This window comes from Tyto alba, unplaced genomic scaffold, assembly GCF_018691265.1.
Source record: "Tyto alba isolate M040663 unplaced genomic scaffold, T.alba_DEE_v4.0 Super-Scaffold_10, whole genome shotgun sequence".
Lineage (NCBI taxonomy): Eukaryota > Metazoa > Chordata > Aves > Strigiformes > Tytonidae > Tyto > Tyto alba.
Window position 1 is genome coordinate 26,684,717 of NW_024881262.1, and position 25,545 is coordinate 26,710,261.

Genomic DNA, 25,545 nt, shown 5'->3' on the forward strand with positions numbered 1-25,545 from the left:
ACTGGTAACGGAGAGCATGCGAGCCTGCGAACGGACACATAAATACGCTCCTGGGAGACTGAAGGGGACTGCCAATAAAAGCAAGCTGTGCGATGGAACGCGAACTTGAAGCACAAACTGAAGGAGGATGCCTGCACTGGACTTGCTGAAGGAATTCTGCTCGTGAGACAACAACTTCACCTACTCTTGCCAGGTAGGTTTACAGCACAGTAACTGTCCATGGGCGGGGTGTGTTTAGCATGCTGAGAGTTTCAGGGGCTTGGGGTTGTTTTCCCATTTTTAATTAAGAATTTATTGAAAGATGGGGAATACCTTATACTTACTTTATTGGCAGGTGCAACTGTGAAAAATAAGTGAACAGTGTAGGGCTGTTCATACCCAGGTTCTGCCTGGCCCTGAAGGTCTCTGGGTTAGGATGGGCTTTTTTAGCTTCCTTCCCCCTCCCAAAGCTTTTTTTTTGTAGTTCTGGTACTGCAGCCATGGGGGACTGTGGGCTACTTTTAAATACTAAGAGATATGTCCTTAAATTACTGACCCTGGTGGTCTTGTGCAGTCCTAATACAGGTTCTTGCCATCAAAATTAATCATACTAGCTTGGTGTCACGTGTTCTCTGAGGCAAACAAAAAGGTTCTATTTCTTGTGGAATGGTAGTAATGGACTTCATCAGGCGCTGAACAAAGCTGAGGAAGAGAACCACTCAGCAGTGTGGGTACTGTTGTTATTTTAAACTTCATGGTGAATTGTCACAAAATCAAAATGACTTCTCGCATGGGTCACAAAGACACCTATTAATTGCAGCAGAAAGAAGCAGCAGAGAGGGGTGTTTCTACAACTGAAAGGGGATAATTAGTTGGGGGCGATATGCTTGCCTGCAGGTATCTTACTTCACCTGCGTTTTTGGCATCATACACTACTTTTAAATATGTGGAACATCATAGGATGTGTAGGGAAATCAGCCTCTTGGAGGGCTAGGTACACAGGATCAATCTTTTGTTTTAGGGTGATGATAGAGAAGTTGTCTCTTGCTGGGGTTGTATAGTATTTTTTTTTTCCCCACCATGTGTGATCACAAGTATCTCATGGCTGAATTGCTGGTTTTCATCAAATACTGGGAGAGGTAAATTATGTACGTGAGGAGGTGGGGGTGTCTTCAGAATAAAGAAAAGGGCTTTTTTGTTTTTGGAAAAAGTGTGATAAATGGACAGTTCTGTTGTTTGCTACTTCTGCAGCTCCAGTTTTGTAGTTTGGCTTGAGTGAAACTCTGCCCAGAGCGGGCTGGGGTGGCGGGGGCCTGGGGCCCAGCTCCCTGCCTCTCCTCACCAGCTGCTGGAGCCACGCTGTGCTGCAAGCAGGGCTGCCTGCTGAGGCGCAGGAGATGCCGTTTCCTCACAGCTCCCAGAGCTCACCCCCAGCCCCCAATAAATAATGTATTTCTTTCAGAATTCTCCCATACAATCCTTTCATGTTCCTGTGTCTGCAGCTGGGTCTGTCCCTCAGTATCCAGTGCTGTTGGTAATACATGATTCTGTACAGATGTTTTTGTATCAGAAAATATTTGCATTTTAGTAAACAAAATTGTATTTGAGGTAGCAGGGGTACTTGGTGACAGATTCTCAGATCCCTCTCTGCTGTGTTCAGCACCATGTGTCATAACTAGAGGACAGACACCACTACCAGCAAAGCCCGCCCTTTTCTGAGCAAGGGATTTGCACAGAGGAGTATTGGCCTGTTCCTGATAGGCATGTAGGCCTGAGAAAAGGAAAGCTTTTTCTTTCTCCAAAACAAAGCATTTCTGATAGGAATTTGCATTAAGAGAAGTTGTAGTTGTCTCCTTTGCTAGTTGCAGAATAGTTCTTTATTATACACAGGTATTTTACTCAGTAATCCTTGCATGAATATTTTAACCACTTACGGTAAGCAGAGACTTAGAATTTCTTTGACAAGAATCTTGATTTTACATCATTAAAGACAGGAACTGCACAGTGTCTTTCGACTGAAATACTCTGTAGCAATAGTAGTGTCCCTGCCTTTAAAGATGGCATTAAGAAAAGTTAATGGAAAAGTCTTCTGAATCTGTCACGCTTTCAACCACCTCTTTAATCCAGGGGATGTAGTTGGATACTCTCGTATAAACACCGTACTTTCCTCTTTCAGCGCAGCCCTCGCCCCAGCTTACGATCCCCAGGAGAAACCAAGTGTTGTGGTAAGACACAGTGAAAGGGCCCCCGCTGTCCCCTTTGCAGGCGTCGGCAGCCTCGGTGCTGTAACCTGCGCAGAACATGTTGTCGGTGACGAGCCTGGCGGTGGAGCGCTGGCAGGTCTCCCTCTGCACGAGGGGCAGCTGGACTTTCATCAGGAAGCGCAGAGTCGAACCTCGGCCGTGAGTGGCACCCCACCCGCTCACCATCCCTGTTCTTCCTTCTTCGGAGAGCAGGGTGGCAAGGCTGGGGCTTGGGAGGCAGATGGGAAGGGCGTACTCGTTAAAAATAACATCACTGCTCAGGTACAGCAAGGCGATGTCACTGTTGTAGTAATTGGAATCATAATGGGGATGTGTCCAGGTCCGTTCCACGTCAATCTTCTGTTCTTTGAATTCTCTCTGGTATTTGTCGAAGTCTCCTGCATTCATGACAAGTTGAAATGTTAAGCAAACTCTTAAGAGCCTGGAGGGTACGGTCGGGGGGGAAGAGAAAGGACAGAGAATTAATGCTCTGACCTTTCGTCCCCAGAAGGCACAGACCGAAACGCAGCATGCTCTGTAGCAATAATTCCTTATGAATCAGATACAATCCTGCAGATCAAGCCCACCCCTTTGCCCTTCAACAGCAAAACAAGTTGTTGGCTGGGTGAATACAGAGATTGTGGCTTTGGGGGTAGGGATTTTTACTATAAGCAGGTATTGTGTCTTGAAGGCTTTGTCTAAGATCCTGTGGGCCTTTATGCTTTCCCCCTCAGGAACATGACAGGAGCATCAAGACGCAGCCGTGGATAAGGCTGAAGAATTGTTCCCTGTCAGTTAGCCAGTGCTGGGTTCACTTTGCTTCTCTTGCCTCTATCTCTTTGGGAAGTTTCAAGCCCAAGACTGTGTTTATTGCAGTGTTCCTGTTGCATGGGGTTCCCGTTCCTGCTGTTGTAACCAGTGCTGTAGTGTGTTACCTGGCAGTGAGAAGCAGGCAGTGCAGCAGGAAACTAATCGTGGGGCCAATTAAAAACCAAAACTGACTTGAGAGCAGACCATGACCTCCAGGAACCCTCCTTCCTTTTGAGGTGTAGTACCCTGAGTTGTGCTCAGTCTCCGTGCACAAAGAGTTTGCCAAAATGGGTGACAGAAAAAGAGAAATCTCTGCCTTGCACTCACGCCCAGGTTAGCCATGGAAACAAAAGAGCAGCTGGAGCCCCTTTGCCATGAAAATGAAGCGTTTGGTAACCCCACATCTGTTTCTCAGCCACACCTCCCTGTGTTGGTGCACAATGCAACGCGGGCTTTAAGGAGGCGCGTACAGCGTGTTCGTACAGCCGGTACTCACCGACGGTCACGTGGTGCGGTCTGACGAGATCGAAGCAGTGAGCAGCAGTGACCACCCAGCGACTGCTGATTAAACTCCCTCCACAGAAACCCACATCTCTACTATTCCGGATCAAAACCTGGATGAAAGCAGCGGAGAAGGGAAGGTGGTGCCGGGGCTGTGCTGGGTACACAGCACCCTGGCAGGCTCTGGGTCTTGAAAATAATGCTTCTGGCAGTAATGACTACAGCCTGACAAGCAAAGAAAAACTCCATTAATGCCTCAGCATCTCTTAATTAAACTCCTCCCTGAACCTGTTACTCCATGAAACTGAAGGAAAAGCTTAAATTTTTATACTGTGCAGTTTCAGTGAAACTGATAATCAAATAGTGGAAAAAGCTGCGACAGTCTGGCCCCCTAGCTTGGGCTCATTCCTGGAGTAACATCACGTTTTACATAGAAGCCCTTCTGACTTCATTCTATGTACTGTTGATGCTGTTGGTTCTGTTCAGTAGTACTAGAACAAAGCATTGAAAATTAGCAAAGAAAAATTATCTGAAAATTCCATCTCTGTTTATGAAGAACTATAAAGGGTTTGCAAAGTCCTTTTTTAAAAAAAAAAAAATTTCATATATATATATAAAGTAAAAGATTCAATTACAAATCGCCTGATGGAATGAAAATTTAAAACTTCCTGGACGGTAACAATTTCAAGAAGAAAGTATAGATGTTAGGCAGCATTCAGGCCACATTTCCTTCTCCCAACCCAAAATCCAGTCTCACTTGCTGGGAAGGGAGGCAGCTGGGGTTGCTCCTGGAGGTGTGTGAGGTGGCAGAAAGCTACAGACCTTACTAGCAGTGACATTTCAGCTTGCAGATGTGCACAATGACTGAAGGGTCCACCCAGGTTCAGCCTATTTTTCCACCTGTAAAATACCTCCTGATGTGTGGAATGGGAAAATCTTTTCATGTGACAGCACTAAAACAGACCGGCAGTAACCTGAGTGTTTTAGATCACTCTTAACTCTATGCATGAGCCCATAAACAATTATAGTAAACTGATGAAATGGAGACAATATAAGTAAGTGAAAATTAGTAACAAATAAGGATACACCTCCCCCACCCAAAAGTCCCAAATCAAGATTAAAAACCCAAAATAAGATAGTGGAAATAGAAGCAACACTTCAGGGAGGTTCTACTACTTGCCACATGCCACTCGCCTTCACATTTGGGCCCTCAGTTTTATCTTCCTTACTGTAACAAGCAGGAAGAGCTCAGCATGCTAATGGAGAATCTCACTTGGCTGTAGAAAAATTTTTGTGAAAAATATCACCAGCCATTTTTCCAGCAGGAGTCAGAAACACAACTTTTCACCAAGAACATTAAGGAACAAAGACCCTGAATGACAGAGCAGGGGAAGAGCTGACTGATGTAGTTAAGAGAAAAAGTATGAAGCTGAGCTCACAGAAGCGCATCTATCTAGGATAGGGGGGAGAATCAAAAAGACCTGCAGGAGGTTTGCAGAATACATGTGGCTGGATTGCTCTAAACCTGAAAAAACCCTTTATAATGGCTTGATGAACTCTGCTCCAGACAGAACCAGCGGTGATAAAGGAGGCAGTTACGTGTGGTATTTATGGCCCGGCTGGCAGAAGTGTATTACCTGCCAGGGGCAATGTCCACGGTGACACAAAGTTCCTCCCGTTATCCTGGAGTCAGTGTGCTCTGAAGTAGAGCTGGCATTTGTCGGGACCAGCTGAGGCGTATCTGAAGCGTTTCCCCAGTCCCTGCTCTGCCCCAGCCCACCGTGCAGGGCCCGAATGGCCCCTGGCTGCTTCTGGCCAGCTCTCGCCCCGCTTTGGTTTTGCCCAGCAGCGTTTTCCACCACGTCCTGCCCGGCAGCAGGCGCCGTGCTCTCGTCGTGCCGCGCAGGGCCAGGGGTCGGCTCGCTCCCGGGCTTGCCCGGCCTGGCGGTGCCCTGCTGGGGGACACCCACCCCCGGCCCAGCAGCACCGTCCCTCAGCGGCTGCGGGGCCCCAGAGCCCACCAGTGTCTCGTTCCAGCCCGAGGCATCGCCTGCCACCTCCGTCTGGCCAGCGTCCCGCTCCGTGCCTGTGCTCTGCTCCAAGGCAGCCTTTGAGGTCTCATTTTCCCCAACAGCACCTTGCTGCAGCTTGGCCACCTCAGCCCCGTGCTCACGCAGTCCCCTCGGGAGCGTTTTCTGCCCCAGCTGCTCCAGAGTCTGCCTGGCTTTAATCAGGCCACACGGAAACCGCGCTGGAGGAAGGAAAGACAGAAAGATTTGCGTTCGGGGTGCACAGCGGCGTGTCAAACTCCAGTGCAAAAGCAGCACTTTTCCTGTCCAAGAATGGGCTTCAACCCTCCTGTACGAGCCCAGGAACAACTCTGGCATCTTGGTGTCAAACTCCACTTTTGCCACCCACCCCCATCGTCATCTGACCAGGGCGTGTGGAGCTAATGACCGAGAAACAGCACATGGCTGTGCCTTTGCTGACCCACAGCCACTCCAGGAGCAGCCTGCTGAGGGCTCTCCTCAGGACAGCGCTCCGCTTGTGACGGGACACCTTAAAACCCAAAGTTTTAAAGCCCCTTGTCACGTCCCTTCGCCTAACACCGTAGTTTTAGCTTTGTAACTCCATTAAGTTGATCTAAGCTTGTGCTGCTGTTAAAAGGAACAGACTGTACAGCTGCTCCTTCACCCAGTACGTGCTCACAGGGGCACTAGATTAGAAAACCTTAAAGTTGAAAATAAATAAACCAAGCACTAACAAATAAGGCAACTCTTTTCCATGCACTGAGTACAAGCTGCAGGAGCTACAGCGTGTGTAGCTCTTCTGCAACTAGCGAAAGGGAAAAGACAGTGCCTGCCAAGCTGCTCTCCACCTGCAGTAGCCCCACGCTTTACCTGCTTGCACGCATCTCTTCCCGTCCTCGTGCAGGGTGTAATCCTTTGCGCAGGAACATGCCACCTGAAAGGCGCTGCGGCTGTCCCGGCAGTACTGCCAGCACCCACCATTCTTATACCAGCATTCAAACTTCTCTGCAATGGAAACACACAGGCGTTCGCTCGCTTATCGCTGCGCGTGGACCCCTGCGCAGGGCGCAGCTTCTAGCACGGTTATTATATGAAAGGAAGCAGGGAAAAAATCTGCTGAAGTATCGCAGGGCAACAGAAGGAGGTACCTCTTACAGTTCCAGAAAACCACGCTGATCCATAGCAAACCAAACACGCCACCTTATGTCTATTGCTGTTCACCTATTTCTACCATTTTCTTATTTGCCAGCTTTGTCTCGAGGCCACAGCTGGGCTCTAAGGCCTTTCTGCCTGTAGGGCAGGGGCAAGAAAACACCTGGAAGAGTGAACACTTCTAAATGCATCCATTTTTGATCCGTGTGCACATCTTACCTTTTATATCATGACAGATTTAAAGATTGTGGTGGGGGCCAAGTCTGTAAGAAATTGGTGGGTTTTATACATTGTTATATTTTTTTAAAAAATCAGGTTTATTTGCCTCACTGTAAAAAGAAAAGGTTGACAAAAGCACTTGTGGGGATGGGGAAGTACTTATGATTCGTAAGTTTCCACATCAGTTTGGCTTTTGTTGTAATTTCATGCTTCAGCCATTTGCAAACTGGATACAGTATTTGAGAGGACCGAAAATCTGCAGCTTTTTTACTTTATCATATATTCATATATTACAACATACATAAAAGGGGTTTTTTGTTTACACTAAGCTTTGGCTAATCTGTTTGATGCCTTTACTCAATAAAATTAAAAAGAGAATAGAGCCTCACCATCCACGAACGCTCATCAGTGCAGGGACTGACGCCAGGAGATACTAGCCTAGTGATCAACAGAGGCAACTCCCCCACCCCTGCCGGGAGAAGACGGGAGGTGGCCCCGCGCCCTCGGGGCTCGCGCGGGTGAGCGCCTGAGCCCAGAACTGCAGCTGCCCCGTGACAGGAGGGGGTGCTGCCCTCGTCTCCCTCAGCACAGCCGAGCTGCAAGTAGCTATGGCCATTGTCACGACGTGGTTCCCTTCCTAGGCTGGTGTCACCACGGATAACCTCAGCGAGAAGCCTGTGCAAAGGTTCAGCTCAAGTATCCAAGAAGCAAATTCCAGCCTTGATCCTTCCTTCGCAAGGAATGTCAGTGTGCCCGTTCCTGTACTCACCTTTTTCACAGTTGTCGCCTCCAAATTTTGGAGGGCAGATGCAAAAGTAATTGTAGTGTCTTATTTTGCAGACTCCGCCGTTGTTACAGGGGTTGGTACTGCACGGATTTAAATCTAAGAAGAAGAAACAAGGCATAGTGTAATTCCGGGAATTAAGATAAGCCTGGCTTTAAACTGCCACATAATTCTTTGTATCCACAAGGGACACAAGAAACAGATTTTTTTAATAATTCCATTATTTACCTACTTTTGTAATTGAACCAGAACTCCATCTGCAAAAAGAAATCACAAGTGAGAAAAACATCAGTAAGTGGTCATACTGGTTACTGAAGATAGAATTTAGAAAACCATTTTTTTTAGGGTGCATGTAAATTAACACTTTGATTAGAACCGTGAAATACATTCTCAAAGCAGATCTCCTGATCATCACCATGCAGCTCACTTTCGTTTGCATCATGGGCCCGACACCGAGTGCACGAACTGGACCGTACTGGAATGAAAATTAAACTGAAAGCTGAGATCCATAAATGCTCCAGCCAGCGGCAGGTCTGTCTGTGGCACCAGCTTGGAGTGACACCCCCCTCCTCCCCGCAGCGTGGCAGCGCAGGGTCCTCGGCACCAGCTGCTCCACTCGGAGAAGCCATTTCTACTGCGCTGCGTGACCGGCTAAGGAAGACAGACATCACCTAAGCAACTTGGGTGAGATACAGGAGAAATCGGGCGCCTCTATTTACAACTGCAGTTCCAGCTCCTGCCGCAGCAGAAGGTCCCCACCAGAAGGCCGGCAGCCCCCTTCCCAGGTGGGTGCTCTCGGGCCCGGGGAGCCAGGTGCGCCCCCTCTGGATTTGGAACAAGCAAGTGGCCTCTGAAAATGTCAGAAACACGTTGCTGGGTTGAGGCTTTCACAGAAAAAGGTTTTGGATCCTTTTAAGGAATCGTGTTTCATGTTTACACAACAAACTGCGCTCTGGGTTAGAACGTGAGATCTCTCAGGTGCCACGAGTGACCCGTCCCGGCTGCCACCAAGCTGCCGAAGCCCCGGGCACACACCTGCCAGGGCCGTGCCGGGCGGCTCACCAAGGGTTACCTACAGCTCACTGTTAACCTTCCTCTAGCTTTCCCAACATAAAGTTTCTCACCGTTTTCTCCTGTGAATGGAAGATCTCCTTAGCCTCCTCAAATGAACACTTTTCCTCATTGCATTCTCTCTCCAAGCTCCCTGGACGAATCTCTTCTAGAAAATAGTTAGCACGTTTGTGGACTTTCAGCACCTCGTGCGCTTCATCTTTTTTCATAAACACTAGAAAAACAAAATTGAACAGTTGATACTAGAAGACAATAAACCGGCCCCATTACAGCCAGCCATGCATGCTTTCAGTTGAGTAAATAATATAAAGAAGGGGAGCAGGATTCTATGTAAACAGCCCAAAGGAAAATCGAATTAGTCTGTGTTCCAACAAAAGACACCAGTAGTTTAAGCTTTCTTTTAGGGGATCGAAAGACCCACCACTCAGACACTACTGAGGTTAGTGCAGAAATATTTTTTTATTCCACAAGACTCTCGAGTATTGTAGCTTCTTCTCTGGGGGCTGGTTGCATTTTTCTGCCTAACCTTCCTGATTCACAACAGTTATTAGCTGCCTGGCTGTGTGTGCATGGGGAAATAAAGCCGAAAGGAGCAGCTTGGTTTATAAGTGGTGTCAGCTTTGTTAGATACTCAGTACTGGAGAGCCAGTGCTTTCCAGGTAGCTGCTGTGGTCACAGGACAGACACTGCTCCGTGTCAGTTCTGCACTTACATTTAGTACAACTCAACTTTGTTTCACTAAGCTATCTGCTGTCCTCCTGCAATGTCTTAACGAGCTATTACTGTCAATAAATTAAGGGAGGAGTGGCCAGAAGAGGGACTATGGCAGTAAGGTCCTTCCCACACACCCCCCACTGCTCTGTAGCAAGTCTTTGCTAGGCACCTCTAGCTGAAGCACCGTGCTCCCAGGATTTTCCAGCCCGGATGCTCTGAAGGAAAACGAGGGCTCACTCAGCCCTCGTGGATGTACTGATACCACGTGCCGTCATTATGTAGAAAAAGATGGAGGTTTTTACCTGTTAAATCTACAGAAGTGCAACCCTATATCCAAACCCCATCCAAAAGATTGAGAAACTGCTGCTAAGAAATGTTTTAAGAAGAAAGGTCACTTTGTAATGCTGACAAAGCCCACTGAAATTCATACAGCAGTTCACTTAACAGCGCGCTGTTTTTCTAGTACCGGTTTGGTGTCCTAGACAAGTCAAATCCCTCTGACAAAGAAACTAGTTCTGGAAATGGACCATAAAGACACACATTTCTTTAGTTGCAGGATTGGTATCTACAGCTATGACTGAAATTGACTGAAATAGCTGAGAAAAGCTTTGGACAGATCCTCCTGTCTGGTAATGGGGAAACTGCCCTTCACCACCCCTCGAGTTCTGGGGTCGTCATTCAAGGATTTACCTATCGTAAGTAGGCACCCCACAGAGAGGATGTGCCCGTTGTAAAGCCTTCTGGTTTGCAGATACCACTTCCACTTCTGCTCTTCCTCCTCCGCAAGGACAGCCATAATGATTCGTGAGATCCTGCACATTCTCATGCCTGTTCTAAAGCTCTCCAAAGCCATTTCCAAACCTTGTGTACTTGTAGTAAAATCAACATGAAGTCCGAGAACACAAGTTGAACGTGCCCAATTTTAGCTTCCCAAATTGGAAAATTTGCCATGCAAAGATAATTCAGATTTTGAGTTCAATGTCACAAGGAGAGTACTTTTCAACAGGATAGTGGTCTAAGTAGCAAGCGAAGAAAGGCTGATTTCTCCTGGAAATATATACGTGAGTAGTTTTTCTCATGCATTTCAGGAACTACTTCTTCAACCCACAGGACTTTGTGCTCAGAAAAGGAACGTAATTTCATTTTAAACACCAGGACTGCCACAATAAGACAATTCGGTTAAAAATATAATTCAGAAACACCTACCTGAATATGAAAATGGACAGCTGCTGTTGATGGAACACATCAGTAGGAGAAACATCACAAGTGAGGAACTCTCCTCCATTTGAGCGAGCACTTAGAATACTCTGACTTCCCGATGATTTCCTTTGGAGGGAAAAGAAGAATGAAATTGCTATACTGTCATAAAACCAAGGGTGAATTAGCCTGCAAAAAAGGTAAGTAGGAGGAAAAGGACAAGACAAGGTACAGAGGAAGCAAATTCTATCGAGTTCATTTTGACCTGGTGTCCGTTGTTTCTCCAAGCCGCGCTGATGCTGCGCGTGACAACGCGAATCCCAGCAGTTCGCAAGGCAACGTGCAGAGACGGGTCCCGCCCGGGATGTGGTGCAGGGCCTGATCCAAAGCCTACGGAAGCAACAGAAAAGCTACGGTGGAGATGGGAGGCGTGATCCGGCCCAGACTGAGCCGCAGCCAGTGCCAGCGACAGCCTTGCCTGCGGCGCGAAGGATGGCAGGCTGAGGCCGAGCTGCGCGGCAGCCGGGGCGCCCAGCGACGGCAGCTGCTGCGAAACCACCCCCGGCCGTGTCAAGTGAAGCCATGCACACAAACCCCAGCGAGGAAACCATCCGCCACGTACCTGGCAGTAACGGCTACAAGACAGAAGTTTGTGCTTCTTCAGATTGCCTTCCCAGGATAAATAATTTACCAGGATTCAACAGGACATACCTCTTTGTTTTTCGCCAAAACACAGGATCCGGAATGCATTCACTTTACCCAGAACCATGCAAGTATACTCACTTTTTTCTTTTCTTTATTTTTTTAGGGGAAGACAGGAGAGAAATTTGGATGTACACCAGGAACAGCCATGAGGTCAAGCGGTTGATCATTAACCAGTCACAAATATTGACAGAGGAGAGACAACCTTCTGGATTCTATGAAACACATCTGAAATCCAAAATCAGAGGAAAACTGTGTGTGTGTTTCCACACACATACATGTGTGCATTAAAAAAAAAAAAAAAAAAAAAAAAAGAAAAAGACCTTAAAAACATCCTCCAACAATACAAGCTACTTCTTCGCAACAAATTTCCTCAGGAAAATCTGGATTTTTTAAGAGAAGATTTCTGACGCTCCATCTTTCAGTAGGTAAGGCCAACTGATCTGGAAAATACACAGGCTGCTCTGTAAACATCTGTTGAAATACGCAGAGCTGTCAGTGTGTAGGAGGATTCACAGCAGTCACCTGCAGGAAGGCAAATACTGCCCTGTAATAGTCACAGCTATTCACTGACACTATGATTTCTGCCTTTAATTACACCCATGCTTTATTGGCTTTGAACACAATAGTGTTTTCCCTTGCAATTCAATGACTAGCCATGTCAGCCTTCTCAGCAGCACGTATTCTTGGGGCAGGCCCTGGCTGGGAGGCTGCTGTTCAAAGCATTAGCCTTTAACATTCACTGATCCTTAAATCCAGTCCCAAATAAAAAAGGGAAAGGGAAAAAAAGGAAAAAGAGATAGACACAGTGACACAGGGAGATGGCTGGCTGTACTCTTCAGCTTACCTCCCACATGAAGTCCTTAGCCTGCCTGTTGCTTTTTTAATGCAGGAATCAACTTCAGCACTTGCTTAATAAGCATGTAAACAGCCTGTAAGTCAACAAGACTAAGTCCACAAGTTTAAGAGGTATTAAACCTCTTTGCTGACACCCTATTACATTCCTTACAGATCCTAATATAATTTTGTTGTAGCTGAGGTTTTTTTGGTTTAACAATCTCATCACAAGAACAGGCTGAAGTTCTTCACTGACCCAAATCCTGATTGAGATGTTGGAGGCGTGTATCACTGCGGCACAGTTTGTTTCACTTTTTTTTTTTTTTCTACAAGATTAATTGTATTTAGGAGGCTTAAGTGCTAAGATTAAAAACAAGTATAAATTGTGGTATTAAACTTCATTTTGACTTCCTATGAACTTACTGGTGCTATGTATATTTTATTTACTGATATACACACAGACAGACAGATAAGATGCAAACACGCACACATACATTTATCAGTAAGTATGAGTAATGCTAATATAGCCTGCAGCTGATTGCATTCACTAGAAGAGGACTGAACAAAAGTGTTTGTGTAGCTTGCTAATTAGAAGACACTTACAAACCTCAGGATAAATAGAGCATGCAAAATCTTAGAATTAAACCTCTTTTTAATAACAGCAGAATTCCCATTGACTTTTAAGGAAGTGTGTGTGGGGGGTGTGTTAAATCAGGCATTGCACGTTCAAAGAATAGAAAATACAGAGAAGTTCTAGTGAACTACTGACCTGCTGAATCAACTTCATGTGTGAGCACTGGAGCAAGACGTGAATGAGTGGAGGCAGTGATGATGCTATTAAAATTTCATTGTGTTGAAAGAAAAAATATACAGAGTAAACCAAAACTGTTCCTGTGCATAATATGGTAAGAGTAAAGCTGGCATGACAGAACCGTATCACTACAGTAATTGCTAAAACACTTTGTCACCTCCTGCCCCTCACCCAAACCAAGTCAGTCATTTTACACTTCAAAGACAGAGTCATCTGACCACAGACCATCTTACCTTCTACAACACTGTCCAGCATCTCGGTGTAACAGGGTATTATTGCCTGTAAGGCCTAAGTAGGAGCGTGCTATTAACAAACAAAATAACCTGGAAACTAGCCAATGTAAACAATGTAAAAAAGAAAGAAAAAAAGAAGTAAAAAAAATAACCAAGGAAAACAGTACACAAGCTTAACACATACTCAATATTTAATACTGAAGGTCTGACAGCACATTACACTGCATACTGTCACTAGCACATAGCCACAATATTCCAGACTCTCGGGATCAGAATCAACCCTTCCGAGAAGCAGCCATTTCATTTATGTGGTGCTGGATCCACTCAAGATACTGACTAACTTTGGTGTAGACTCCAAATTTCTCCTTTCTCCCACAGCCTTCGCCCCAGCTCACCAGTCCTACCAAAAACCAAGTATCTTTATATTTAGTGATCATAGGGCCTCCACTGTCCCCACTGCAGGAATCTTTTTTGTCCCCTAAGCTGCCAGCACACAGCATGTTGTCAGAGATAGCAGATCTCATCGCCTGAGCACACTCGTTCCGGGGAACCATGGGGATTTGAATATAACTGAGGAAAGTAGAATAATTGCTGTTGACATCACTTGTGCTGCCCCAGCCCGTTACCACCATCTGCCTCCCACTTCTTGTCAGCTCCTGCTCCGCCAGGTCACGAGTGGGAAGGCAGATAGGAAGCGCGTACTTGTTGTACATCACGGGCTCAGCCAGGTGCAGCATGGCTATATCATTATCGGAGGTCTCCTTGGTGTAATTTTCGTGGCTCACACATTTATCAACCCAAATGGTTTGCTCATCTGCCTCGATACGGAGACGGTGGAATTTACCTGGAGGAGCAAACAAGAAGATGACAGATGCTACCGAATCTTCCTTCACCTCGAACACCAAGGCATCCGGATTACACTGCGCTTTAGCACTGTACTTCACGTTTCTATTTCCCTTGCAATATAGCTATTTGTCCATTTTATGGTATAGGTTAACAGCATTCTTACTAGACGGACAAATCTGTAAGCTTTCCATATTTACCTAACTCAGGAATACATACAGTACTAAACAAATTAGTATCCTAGAGGTATGGTCGTCAGTTGAGAAACTGAAATGCCTGTGTATTGCCTTGTTGTGTTGATATTACAGTACACCCGTGCAACTTGAAAGATCTTCTTCAGGAGGAAAACAATCTTCTTGGAGTCAGCACTAAAAGCTGGGAGAGCAAGCACACAGCAGAGCAAAACACAACAGTCCATGAGCTTTGTGGTGTATAATCGGTGTCCGACTGACTGAACTTCAGGATTTGTAAGACAAAGGTAAGGCTATTCCTTTCTGAAATCTTGCATTGGTATTTTAAGGAGTTTCTGACTACTTAAGACTTCTCAGTTGTTACTTGTGCTACGTGATCATGGCCACTTTGTGGGCCAAGCAGTTATGGAACAGTAAGCAGGAAACTAAGTTGAAAAGGGCCAGAAAGGCAAGAGCAAATCACTTGTGATACACTGGAGAAGACAGAAACAGATCTCTCCGATAGGATGTGAAGAGATAGCCTCGAGAGTAATTATCAGTGGCGGCCACACTTCTGAACTGTGCTGTTGATTAATTTAAGCTTCATTTCAAGGCCTACTTCAGTACATACTTGATAAAAACACTTCCTTGGAGAACTGTCCATTATGCACATTCGAGCTGCAGGCAGGCACACACACATCCAAGCACGTGAGGTGGCCGGACATCCAGGCTGACACCTCACCCCTGCCCATGCTGCACATGTGTGACAGGAGTGCCCTTTCCTTTTCGGTCTCTCTGTAAGTGTGTTGGAAGTTGCTGTTTATCACCACCTCTTCAAATGTGTGCTTCACAATACCATCCTTCCAATTTGTTCCTCCACCTCCCCTCTGTTAACTTTTGCCTTTGTTCAGTCTTAATTGAATCCCTCCACATACAAACTCTAAATCCAAGTTGCTCTGACTTTGTGTGAGCAAGGTCTTCTGCAGTCACTTGCCTCAGTGTAAGCCCCCCTGTGCTTCAGGCTGTCAGTGTCTCCAAGCGTAGGGACTTTACGATCCACAGTTGTTCCAGAAATAGATTCTCAAAGACCCCCTTAAGTCCAGCTTTGGATCTTGGATTTCTAGACCAATTATTTCTGAGTCTCTCCTCTTGCTCCTCTGCAGCCAGCCAACAGACACTTCATACATGGCTACAGCAGACTGCTCTGACAGGCACCTGTAGTACCAGAGCCTGAGGGACTTGCTATTATCAAGCCAACACTCACAAATCTGTTTTTCCCTGCTATCGTGACCTTTCTTCTTTGTGGTTACAGTGTCCGTAGCACCCTTGGAGCACGCTTCCTTGCTACCCACCCTGCAGCTGCTGGGGCTGGGGGCTGACTGGCAGATAAGGGGCAGGGAGTTATTCTGATCTTCACAGATACAAAACTCTGCTTTAGGCCTCAGAAAAAACTCTGGACCCGAACACGGTCAGATGATCTTCTCTGAGGAAGGCAGTTTAGTTGTGCAGGAGCATACCCCCTGCTAGGCTTCACATGCTCTATCTACAAGCACGGCCATGAACTGTCTGTATCCCGAGACACCTATGAACAAGTGGCTGACAGCTTTCACACCGTACTACTGTAGCAACAGCTTCCCCTGCCCCAGCCCAGGAGAAGACCCTTTTGTCTTCTGGTCACGAATACTTCCTTTCTCAGTTTCTCATTCCAGAACTCCTACCCACACCTACATGTACAGAACCTAGGGGCTCTGTGAAATGCATCTAGGTTCCTTCTACACAATAAGGAGCATCATAATCTTATTGCTGGCAGAAAGACATTAACTATGAAGTTCTATATAAATAAGGAAGTGTAAGACCTGTTCTCTGAAGGGAAAGACAGTATTCTGAATTGAATTATTATATTCGCTTATATGTTCTATTTTCTTGGAGCTCTGAACACACTTCTGGATGCTCTTAAGCTGGAGGCAAAGGAGCAAAAGCCACTAACAGGAAAACTGGGTTATTCTTAAATCCATCTTCTAAAACTTCAGGGACTCTAACTTTTCATTTCAAACACTAAAAAGCCATGTGAGTCCTGCTACAAGACTGCTCCCCAAGCTCATGAGTGCAAACCCAGATGCGAGCTTCCCCTCCAGTTTTGCTGTTGTGGGGGGCAAGCAGAGAGCTGCAGCTGGACAAGTACAGAGCAGTGCTGGGTACCCCAGCCTGACAGAGGTATCGCCCCTGCCACCTCAGTACAAACACCTTCATTACCCTCACGGAGCTCACGCCTGCCCCCCCAGACACAGCATGTCTCCCCTCAAATCTCTGCCCCGTGTATATCACTCGATGTCTCCAGGGTTTAGAGCACGCGTTCCTCTGATGAGAACTGCTTTTCCAGTTGCAGTGAAATGCCCAAAAGATACATGTAAAAGGACAACCGTGTGATGTTAGCTGGGTCTTAAAAAAGGTTCCCTTCTGCTTGACCTGAAGTATCATTTGGAGAAGAATCTCTTCTCTCTTGCTGAAGTCTCAGGCTGTAGTCACCTCAGTCCTGCACACCACCCTCCACCCCCCCCCCCAATACCACAATAAAGGACCCTCCTGTCATTTCCATCTCACCACAGCAATATTGCTCAAGGCTGAATGAGAAGGGTTCTCCTCTCGTGTGTCAACTCTCAGTCCATGACCACACGCTTGCTTCCTCCTCTATTAATAAGGAAGATCTTTTGGGCAGCTAGGAGAGTCAGAGACATTTGAGTCCCTATCGCTGATCATCCTCACACTATAAATTACTCTGTATACTCATCCCAGATTTATGTGCAAGGCGTCTTTTCCGTTTCATTTAAGCTAAAAAAAAAAAAAAAAAATCTTCTCCAATCATGGTTCTCGAGTGCCAACACTCTTCTTCACCCACTGAAAATCACTTTTTATTTGGACAGCACAGGACTCTCTTGACAAATCCCACCCCTTCTTTCTTTGCTGCAGAGATCTCTGGGTGTGGTTATCCCAGCTGAAAGCTTGTCAGACCGCACAGGTCTCTACCAAATCCTGCAGTACAAGGCCAGGGTGAAGTAATTTAAGTGCAGCCTCAACACTTCCCCTGGTTATCATCTTCCTGCTGACCTATCTCCTTCAAGTTTCACTCAAAACTACATCTAGCACTGCAGAGCATTCAAGCACCACATCTGACGGTTGCTTTTCCCCTTAAAACATTCCAAGATCCTTTACCAAGCAAACTGCACAGGTTTATTTATTCTTCTTGGACCCCACTAAAACTAAATATACATATTGGCAATCACTTAAAAGGGAAGAAAATTACTTGCCTGTTACTGGAAGTGCCTAGAGATGTGTAGTCTGTATACATATTTCCAAACTACCACATGCGCTTCTACTTTGAAGAAGAAGAAAGGCTTTTTCATTTTTCCTTTATGTTGAACAATGGAGGATGTACATAAGCACAGCCATCCGTGTGTGCCTTATTGTCCCTGTTCTCAAACATCTGCACATCCACAGTGTATATGGAACACACATACAGACAATATATTTCTAAGGCTATGTATACAGACAATATACTTGCAAGACTTTCCAGAATTACTGGGAACAACCTATCTTTTCACTAACGGAGAAAGAAAGTGGTTGAGCTGTTATGCCTCTGTCACCAATGGTAGTTAGAAAACATGAATACAAAAAAAAAAAAATTCTACGTAAGTGTGAATAAAACACTAATTATTTTTGTCTGTTAATTCAGGAGCAGTACTGTACTTGACATATATTTTCTCATGCTTAAGAGCAGCAGTGCCGATAAAGGAAGTGTTGCCATTCTGCAACACCTCTCCTCCTTCTCTACTGACACTCTTCTAAGTAATGGTGTTCCAATGTATGGAAAGGCTGGAAGAGGCACTGTGACATTCTCATCCTGGGATCAAGACTCTTTTTTTTTTTGGTATTGGGATGACCTTGAATATTTGCACCACCAGAAAAACGTCAGCAGAAAAGACCAAGTCTTTCTACTTTATATACAAGCAGCAGTGCTCAGAAGACATCAGCTCACTTCCATAGTAAGGTTGACAGTGGCTTAAATTAGATCAGATATTTACTAAGCTTTTTTATTTTCTGCTAAAGTGCACATTAAACACCTCCTAGACAACCTGCTCCAACAACGAAGGACTTTTGTTTTCATAACCTGCTAGTCTTTCTTCTGAGACAATAAACCTTGGGAATAAAACAGTTGTATTTAAAAAAAACAAGGACAGACTTTTTTTTCCATACCAAGTCTTACTTTGAGCCCCTCTTGTCCCTCAGTGCAGTGTGCTGCCGTTAGGACCCAAGATGGATGGATGAGAACACCCCCACACAGAAATCTCCCATTGCTATTCTGCAGCATAATCTGAAAGAAAAAAAGAGAGGTGTGACACTGTATGGAACATGGCTCATAAAATACTGTACACATTCTTCTTTGTGGTTGCAAAATACCCAGACACATCGATCACCACAGCGTGTTACATTCACGGAAGCCAAAGCTCTAGAGTGGGGCAAACGCAGCACGAATAAGGACTTTGTGGAACACCTACAAAAAAGTTTTGAATATTCTTCTGGAATGAGGGCTGGCTTCACCTGAATCAGCATGGGATGATGCTGGTCACTGCAAAGAAGCGCTCTGTTACTTCAAATCTTTGAAGTACCCCCTTCAAATGAGGGGATTATTCTTGTGTCCACAGCACACCAGAGACAGTGCATCATCTCAGGCTGCAACTCTCATGCTACGGTGTAAAAGGGCCTTCACTGTCAAAGAGAACCAGGCCCTGATTATATGCATTCACTAGTTACACGATACGCTCTGCGAGGTCTCCCCTTTCCCTGTGATGGACCAACCTGCTCCATAAAGCGATGGCATATTTTGCTGATTAAACCTGCTAACTTGTATTTATGACAGATGAGGTTTCTAAGAACAGATCCATGAAGAAAGGGGAGAAGATTACCTCACACTCCCACCAGAAGGCTGTTACAATAGCTGGAGCAGCACAAGCTGCACTGATTAAGTGGCCTTCCCCAGGATGGAGCAAGAGAGTAGGTAAGTGTCACCACTATCCTCTCTCTTGATGCTGTTGGCAAGGCAAGGTAAGAAACTTGGCAACAGTGACAAGGTCAAGAGTCCTAACAGATAATAAACTGTTCTATTTCCTGCTACTCCAACTTTTGTGTTGCTATTGAAAAAGCTAGCTAAGGGAATCTTAGCTTCATGTGACACCACACCGAGTAATGTATGAGCCTTTCTGGAGCATCTACACAGGCAGAGCTGCTCGGGGAGAGCCTGAACTATTTGTGGTGAAAAACTCTTTCCTCCTTACCTGCCAAGGGCTGACACCCCTTCTTCCTATTTTTCCCTCAATGAGCCGAATATTGAATCCTGCTTTGGCTTCAATGTACTCCATTTTCACTCTTCCGCAGGGGAACTCCACTGCAGGAGATGCAGAGAAGTTAACTAGCAAAGACCAGAACACTCAACACAAAATCTCTTTCTAAAGCTTTCCCTCCATCTCCCTGACCTATTCGTGGCTTCATGGAAGTCCCTCCGTGCTTTGCAGAGGAAGCAATTTCCTGTCTCCATGAGGCAAACACGAGTTAAAGGCCATACGGTGGGTATGGAGTTGGGAAAGGCAGACGCAGCGTTACCTCTGCATGGAATGGATGTTTTGAAAACCAGTACAAAGCACACTGCAGACAATTCTCCCATAAAACCCTCTTACTTCACGTTTGAATAATTCTCTGTCAAATCTGAATGATGAATATCCTCCTCTTACCTACAGGCTTGCACGTGGTGTGGTCATTCATCAGCTGATACCCAGACGCACAGCTGCAAGAGCGGCACTGGTTGGCAGGGTCATCCCTGCAGAAGTGTTCACATCCTCCATTTCTGACAGAACAGTTGGTGTATTTGACCTCTGCGGAAAAAATGATCAGCAAGAGAGACATGAGAAGTTGGAAATCCAAAGAGTCACGGGAAGGTGAAGTGGCAAAATGACATCGTGATTCAAGTGAGCAACAGCTGACAATGGATTTGGGATGAGAGCTGTGGGCTTTTATGGCACTCGGGCCCTGAGACAGCAAGCAGACCTTGGTCCAGAACAAGGCAGTGGGGAGATGGAGAAAACTGAGATTACTGCCAGGGCAGGTAAGCTGGAGAACAGAAAATTCACCGTTACTGGGTGCAAGTCAGACAGGGCACTGTTGATGACACAGGACATACATGCTCGTCCCTAAATATGCCATCCAGCTTTTGTCCAAGGAAGAAACTGTCACAGTAATGACAACCAAATATTTGGAATGGATTGGTTTTTCCCCTGTATTGCAAAAAACCTCACCAACATCCCTGTGCTGACAGTTCAAACGTAACTGAAAGCCCTGCATTACAGAATTATTTCCAGTATTTTTGTAAAATGTAGACATCTCAAATCTCCAAAACTCTCCCATGGCAAGAGAAAGTTCGTTTTGCTTTAGATAAGCACAGATAATCCTTTTACCACATCATGAAGTAAAAGAGAAATTACATTAGTAAAGGAAGTGAGTAAACTGCACAATGACAAAAGTATCGATCCCTGTTACACAAAGATCCCTGTCACAAAGAATGTTATTTCATAGTGGAGTAAAGGCAGCATTACCGTAACTGCACAAAGTCCCCTCCCAGCCTTTGTAACAGATGCAGGAAAATTCTCCAATATTGTCCTTGCAGATCCCATTGGAACAAGGCTTTGGCTCACACTGATCTCCATCTGAAACAGAAAACTCAGTCCCTGAAACATACAGAGCTCACACATCAAACATTAACATGAACAGACCCTCCCCAGGTCCCCAAGCATCATCCGTGGTTTCTGCTACCGGATGGGGACACCTCTGTGGTGCTGGCCCACAGACAAGAGGGTTTGTTTGGGTTCCGAATTACAGCCGCAGAGTGAGCGGAGTGGGCAGAAGGGGAAGAAAGAGCAAAACCTGAGGCAGATGGGGCAGAGGCAGGTTACTGTGAAGAGTAGGTGTGGGGCCAGAGAGCACTTTTGACTAGTGCCTTCGCTCTGGGGAGGTGACTGATGATAGGCACAGATGCACTTCAGGTTTTTTAGGAAGGTTGCTTGTACAATAGAACAGGAAAACATTCTTTGCACACCCCATAGAAGAGGGAACGAGAATTTGAATCAGTAGGTGATATGTGGCAGCACGAAGGCTGAATACCAGTCACTCTTGAGGAAACACAGAGAAGTGATTAGGAAAGCCTTTCACTTACCTACATACTTGGTCCAAAAATTTAGCTGTGGAGAAACAAAACTTATATTAAGGCTAGAAGCAGATTTTTAACAAGCAAGGGATATAAAGTGTACAATGGTCATGGCCAACAGAGCACAGCATCCCGGTCAACAGCATTGGTCTAATTATTCATGACAGTGTCGTGACTGGCACTACAAACCAACAAAACCCAACCTGGACACCTGTGTATTGCCCATACCCAGCACACACCCCCCGCCCTGCTTGCAGACCCAGCAGCGCCACAGCCCCGCAACGTCCCCACAACAGCTTCTCTGTTTTCTTGTCACTTACCACCAGGTAAGTCACCTGTGTTGTTGCGTGCACAATTAGTTTGTGCCCAGCTAGACAAAACGTGGGCACTGGGAAGACAGACCCCACTCCACTCTGGGGTCTGAGGGACAGCAAGGACTGGTTCATCCTCTGTGGTGAGCCTACTCTGCTTAACAGAGCAATAAAACATCCAAGCCAACATGACTGGGAGTGGGAAGGGGCAGAAATCAGCGATGTTGACAATAAAGGTAGCATCCAATTGAAAATATAAGGTTTGGAAAAGGAAGGAGAACCTAGTGATAAGAAAAATGTTTGTCAGGCACAGGTGGGAGACTGGGGAGACACAGTGAAAGGCAGCCAGGGCTGGCGAATGGACAACAGAGGGCAAAGGACTGTGAAAAACTCCATGGCAGCAAGAATAGCCAACGGGGTCAAGCAGGGATTGGGATTACCTGGCGAGGACTGAAACCTCACAGTTAGGTCAGGTGGGACAGGCATGAGCAGCCAAGTTTTGTGGCCTGTTACAGGTGGTAACTTGACAACCACAGTAACACAATTACATTCAAAACTATGCCTACAACTCAGGAGTCAGGAGTGAGGCACGTTCAGTGCTGCCAGCAAGATCTCCTATGCCCAGCATTGCAATATTTTAAGAAAACAGTTAGTGAAGTCCCATATTCATCCTTAAAAAAACAACTTACTGTTGCTTCCTTGGTTTCAAATATCTCACTGGCCTCCTCAAAGTCACACCGCTCTTCAACGCACTCACGTTCCATAGAGCCTGGTTTGAGCTCCTCCAGAAAAGAGTTCGACCGCTTCTGGATTCTCAGAACTTGGTTTGCATCTTTATTGCTGTAAAATACTGGAAGCAAAAATGTGAAAGCACGAGCAGGGAAAAGACCTGGCTGAAAACTGGTACTGGTCCTTCCCAAAGGACACTTATCAGAGCAATATCCCCCCTCTAGCACAGCAAGAGAGCCTGCCCTAGAAACCACGGGCTGTCAGTGCTGTGCTGCGGAAGCAGCTCCGGCCTCTGCTCGGTGGTACCCAGACAGCTCGTAGGGCTCACGAGGGCTGCGACCAGGCAGCCAGCGTGGGCCAGCACTGTCTGTCAACCTCTGTTAGAGGAATTCAAACCCCCCTGATGGGAATGTTTCCAGCCACTCCCCGTGACCGACAGAGTCGTCACTGGCAGTGACTGGAAAAGGGGGAAGGGGACATCTAAAATGAAAACATACTTGAGGTACCACAGACTCGTGAAGAGCAGGCAGCCAGCAGCACCCCTATGGTGACGAGCTTCCACATCCTGCAGCAGGAGTCACCTGCAGAAGAGAAGGCAGGTGAGAAGGGGAGCGCGCTGCCGGGCTGCGGCACGACCCCCACGCCGCAGACAGTTTCTGTTCAGACAGATCAGCTAGCTGCTTCGTTTGCTTTTCTCCGAGCAGCTCCCTCACCGAATCCTGCGTTGTGCTCTGACTTTCTCCGATTCCAGCCCCAAAGCGGCCGTTTGCTAGAGGACCTCCAGTCTGGTTCCCTCTAACCCACCAGCAGGTCTCCCAGAACACTTCTGCCCCACCATCCTCCCCTTGTCACCAGGCATTTTTGACAAGCTTTATGTTTCATTAAAGCAAGCTGTACTTTGAAATCCCGAAGGATACGATACTTTTGAAGCACTTACTGCTTTATTCAGTGTGAATCAGCGTGATCTATTCTTCCGCCATGAGCTCTGCTGGAACTTAGTTAATCCATAACTTCAGATATTTACTCTTCAGAGTGACATGAAGTGCCTTCTTTTTAGTCATTAAACAAACAGTGCTCAGGGGGAGCTTGACAATTTACCTGCATGCAGGAGAAAAGTGAAACAGCTGAGGCATCCACTCTGCCTTTTTAAAATCTGTTGGTTTTGGCTTTTTTGGCAAGTAGAAATGGTTATATTTAGTTTGAAAGTGTAACCACCCAGTGCTGAGATCTCCTGAGAGATCCTCCCACCTTCTCACAGCACGCAATCACCCAAAAGAGACACATTGCTATTTTTAAGAGTCCTCCCACTTTACTTTCTCATCAAAGGCTCCACCACAAAACAGCCAAGGCAACCAACCCCCTTACAGCCAGGAGCAGCCCCCGCCTGCCCCACCAGCTGCCCGCTGTGAGGAGGCAGGGCAAGAAGCTTGTACCAGCATGCTGCATTTTTCTGGTGTACTGGATTAGCTACCATCAGCACAAAATCTTCTATTGAATTGTGAATAAAAAAAACATTTTACAGAAAACCCACACTCATTTTCAGAAGTTTTCTTGCACTGGAGATGGCATGAACCACTGCGTCCCCCTTCTCTGAAAGCCGTTTGTGCGGCAGCACCTCTGCGAGCCGTCCAGCACGTCACATCTCCGCGTGAATTACCTCTGCAACTGTGTGTCCTTCAGAGGAAGTGCCACCGCGTGCCAGGAAAAGGTGGGCCTCCCCGGGATCTCAGCTCATGCCCACTGAGACTTTTTAGGAGAGCTCTGACTCCTTACAAAACTTGGTTTTCTTTTTCCCTTACAAACTTGGTCATGGACTTGCTTGAAAACAAGCTCCCTTTAAACAGAGGTTTCAAAGTTCATCCATTTGGGAGTTGTGCTAAAACCAAAACAGATTGTGGCATCCAAAATCACGGCTGGGAAGATGTGTGCACTGCAAAGCTCTATTGATACATTCTTTATCCTTAATTCAGCCATTCAACAAGAAAATTTCAGCTGAGACTAATGATAACAGATTACTGCTGAAAATAAATTTTATGAAACACATCTGAAGACAGGAAACATGAAATAGGAAATCTAAAAAGAAACAAGTGTAGTACCATATATTCCATTTATTACTCACAATATTTGTAGCTGACCTGTCTATCTAGAAATAGTGCCTTGCTACCACATAGGTTACATGTTTTTGAATACACTTGTTCCTAAGACCTGGTATAAGTTGGAAATTTAGGACACGCACGTCAACTGCCAACCTAAAACATTTATACCAATGTGTCAGCCTCCTAAAAAAAATTTTTTTTTTTTTAAACATACATTGATACACAGAAAGAATTAATTTAGCTCTCCATCAGCCCTTGTGTTTTGGGGGCTTTATATTCCTGCTTTCACATTTCTCTTGCTACTGCAGTGCAGAAATACATATTTTAAAAGCCAACACTTGGGCTCTCAGGTAATCATACGACTCCAGGTGCAGGGGATCGAAGAAAAGATGCTTCAGGATACTTCAAGATCTCCCAGCTTTGCATACCAGGGAACCGTTTCAATCGAAACAATTACAGTGTTGGGCTCACTACTTTCTAGTTCACCTTCATTAAAAGAATAGTGATTTTTCCAAGGAGGGTAGAAGAGGGTAGAGGAGAAAACAGAGAAACTTCACAAGAGACTGGCAATACTGAAGCTCCACATCATTTCAGTTAATACTGTGGAGAGTTCTGATTCACAGTGTGTTATGAACAGGCATTAATAATCAAAGGAAATCACCTCCCTGAAGTAAAAAGTATCACAAATCTCTCAAATTTCACAGCTTAAAGATATTCCCTCTTACAACCTGAAGGGAAAGAGCACACCAGACTGCACACTTTGTTCTTCTTGTTTCCCCTGTGTATAAAAAAGCCAAATACTTTGGGTTTGCCTCTTCTACGGGAAAGCTTCTGGAAAACCCTCAAATGTGTTCTCAGCCTTTA

The 25,545-nt window shown here is 45.9% G+C and overlaps 2 protein-coding genes and 1 long non-coding RNA gene across 4 annotated transcripts; 1 reads left to right on the plus strand and 2 right to left on the minus strand.

The window, feature by feature from the left end:
- Positions 1-1,838: 1,838 nt before the first annotated feature.
- On the minus strand, positions 1,839-13,356 carry LOC104358948 (coagulation factor X). Of its 2 annotated transcripts, XM_042798113.1 has the most exons (9): positions 10,966-13,356; positions 10,710-10,829; positions 8,843-9,003; positions 7,951-7,975; positions 7,704-7,817; positions 6,434-6,568; positions 5,171-5,784; positions 3,529-3,646; positions 1,839-2,620 (listed from the first exon to the last, which is right to left on the minus strand). In XM_042798113.1, the coding sequence occupies exons 2-9, from the start codon at positions 10,786-10,788 to the stop codon at positions 2,043-2,045; spliced, it is 1,824 nt and encodes a 607-aa protein (XP_042654047.1). In that variant the 5' UTR covers positions 10,789-10,829; positions 10,966-13,356; the 3' UTR covers positions 1,839-2,042. The 2 variants fall into 2 exon arrangements, with proteins under 2 accessions (XP_042654047.1, XP_042654044.1); XM_042798110.1 differs by having other exon boundaries at positions 10,710-13,356.
- Positions 13,357-13,456: 100 nt separating this feature from the next.
- LOC104358947 (vitamin K-dependent protein C) lies at positions 13,457-23,993 on the minus strand. The gene is made up of 9 exons (XM_009964623.3): positions 23,523-23,993; positions 23,083-23,166; positions 22,546-22,706; positions 21,555-21,579; positions 20,938-21,048; positions 20,080-20,220; positions 19,627-19,736; positions 18,548-18,665; positions 13,457-14,127 (listed from the first exon to the last, which is right to left on the minus strand). The coding sequence occupies exons 2-9, from the start codon at positions 23,147-23,149 to the stop codon at positions 13,559-13,561; spliced, it is 1,302 nt and encodes a 433-aa protein (XP_009962925.2). The 5' UTR covers positions 23,150-23,166; positions 23,523-23,993; the 3' UTR covers positions 13,457-13,558.
- On the plus strand, positions 14,268-20,188 carry LOC122153942. Its single transcript, XR_006165800.1, has 3 exons — positions 14,268-14,604; positions 19,212-19,349; positions 20,086-20,188. It is a non-coding gene; the product is annotated as an uncharacterized LOC122153942 (long non-coding RNA).
- Positions 23,994-25,545: the final 1,552 nt, after the last annotated feature.

Bases quoted from the DNA above. Each gene is read 5' to 3' on its own strand.
- LOC104358948 (XM_042798113.1), bottom strand. From the start codon at position 10,788: ATGGAGGAGAGTTCCTCACTTGTGATGTTTCTCCTACTGATGTGTTCC. The intron at 9,004-10,709 runs GTAGGTGTTTCT...TTGTTTTTCTAG, and splicing joins CTGTCCATTTTCATATTCAG to TGTTTATGAAAAAAGATGAA. The intron at 3,647-5,170 runs GTAATACACTTC...GCTTTCATCCAG, and splicing joins GTGGACATTGCCCCTGGCAG to GTTTTGATCCGGAATAGTAG.
- LOC104358947 (XM_009964623.3), bottom strand. From the start codon at position 23,149: ATGTGGAAGCTCGTCACCATAGGGGTGCTGCTGGCTGCCTGCTCTTCA. The intron at 22,707-23,082 runs GTATGTTTTCAT...TTTTGCTTCCAG, and splicing joins ACGAGTCTGTGGTACCTCAA to TATTTTACAGCAATAAAGAT. The intron at 20,221-20,937 runs GTAATGCTGCCT...TTTTTTCCGCAG, and splicing joins GGGGACTTTGTGCAGTTACG to AGGTCAAATACACCAACTGT.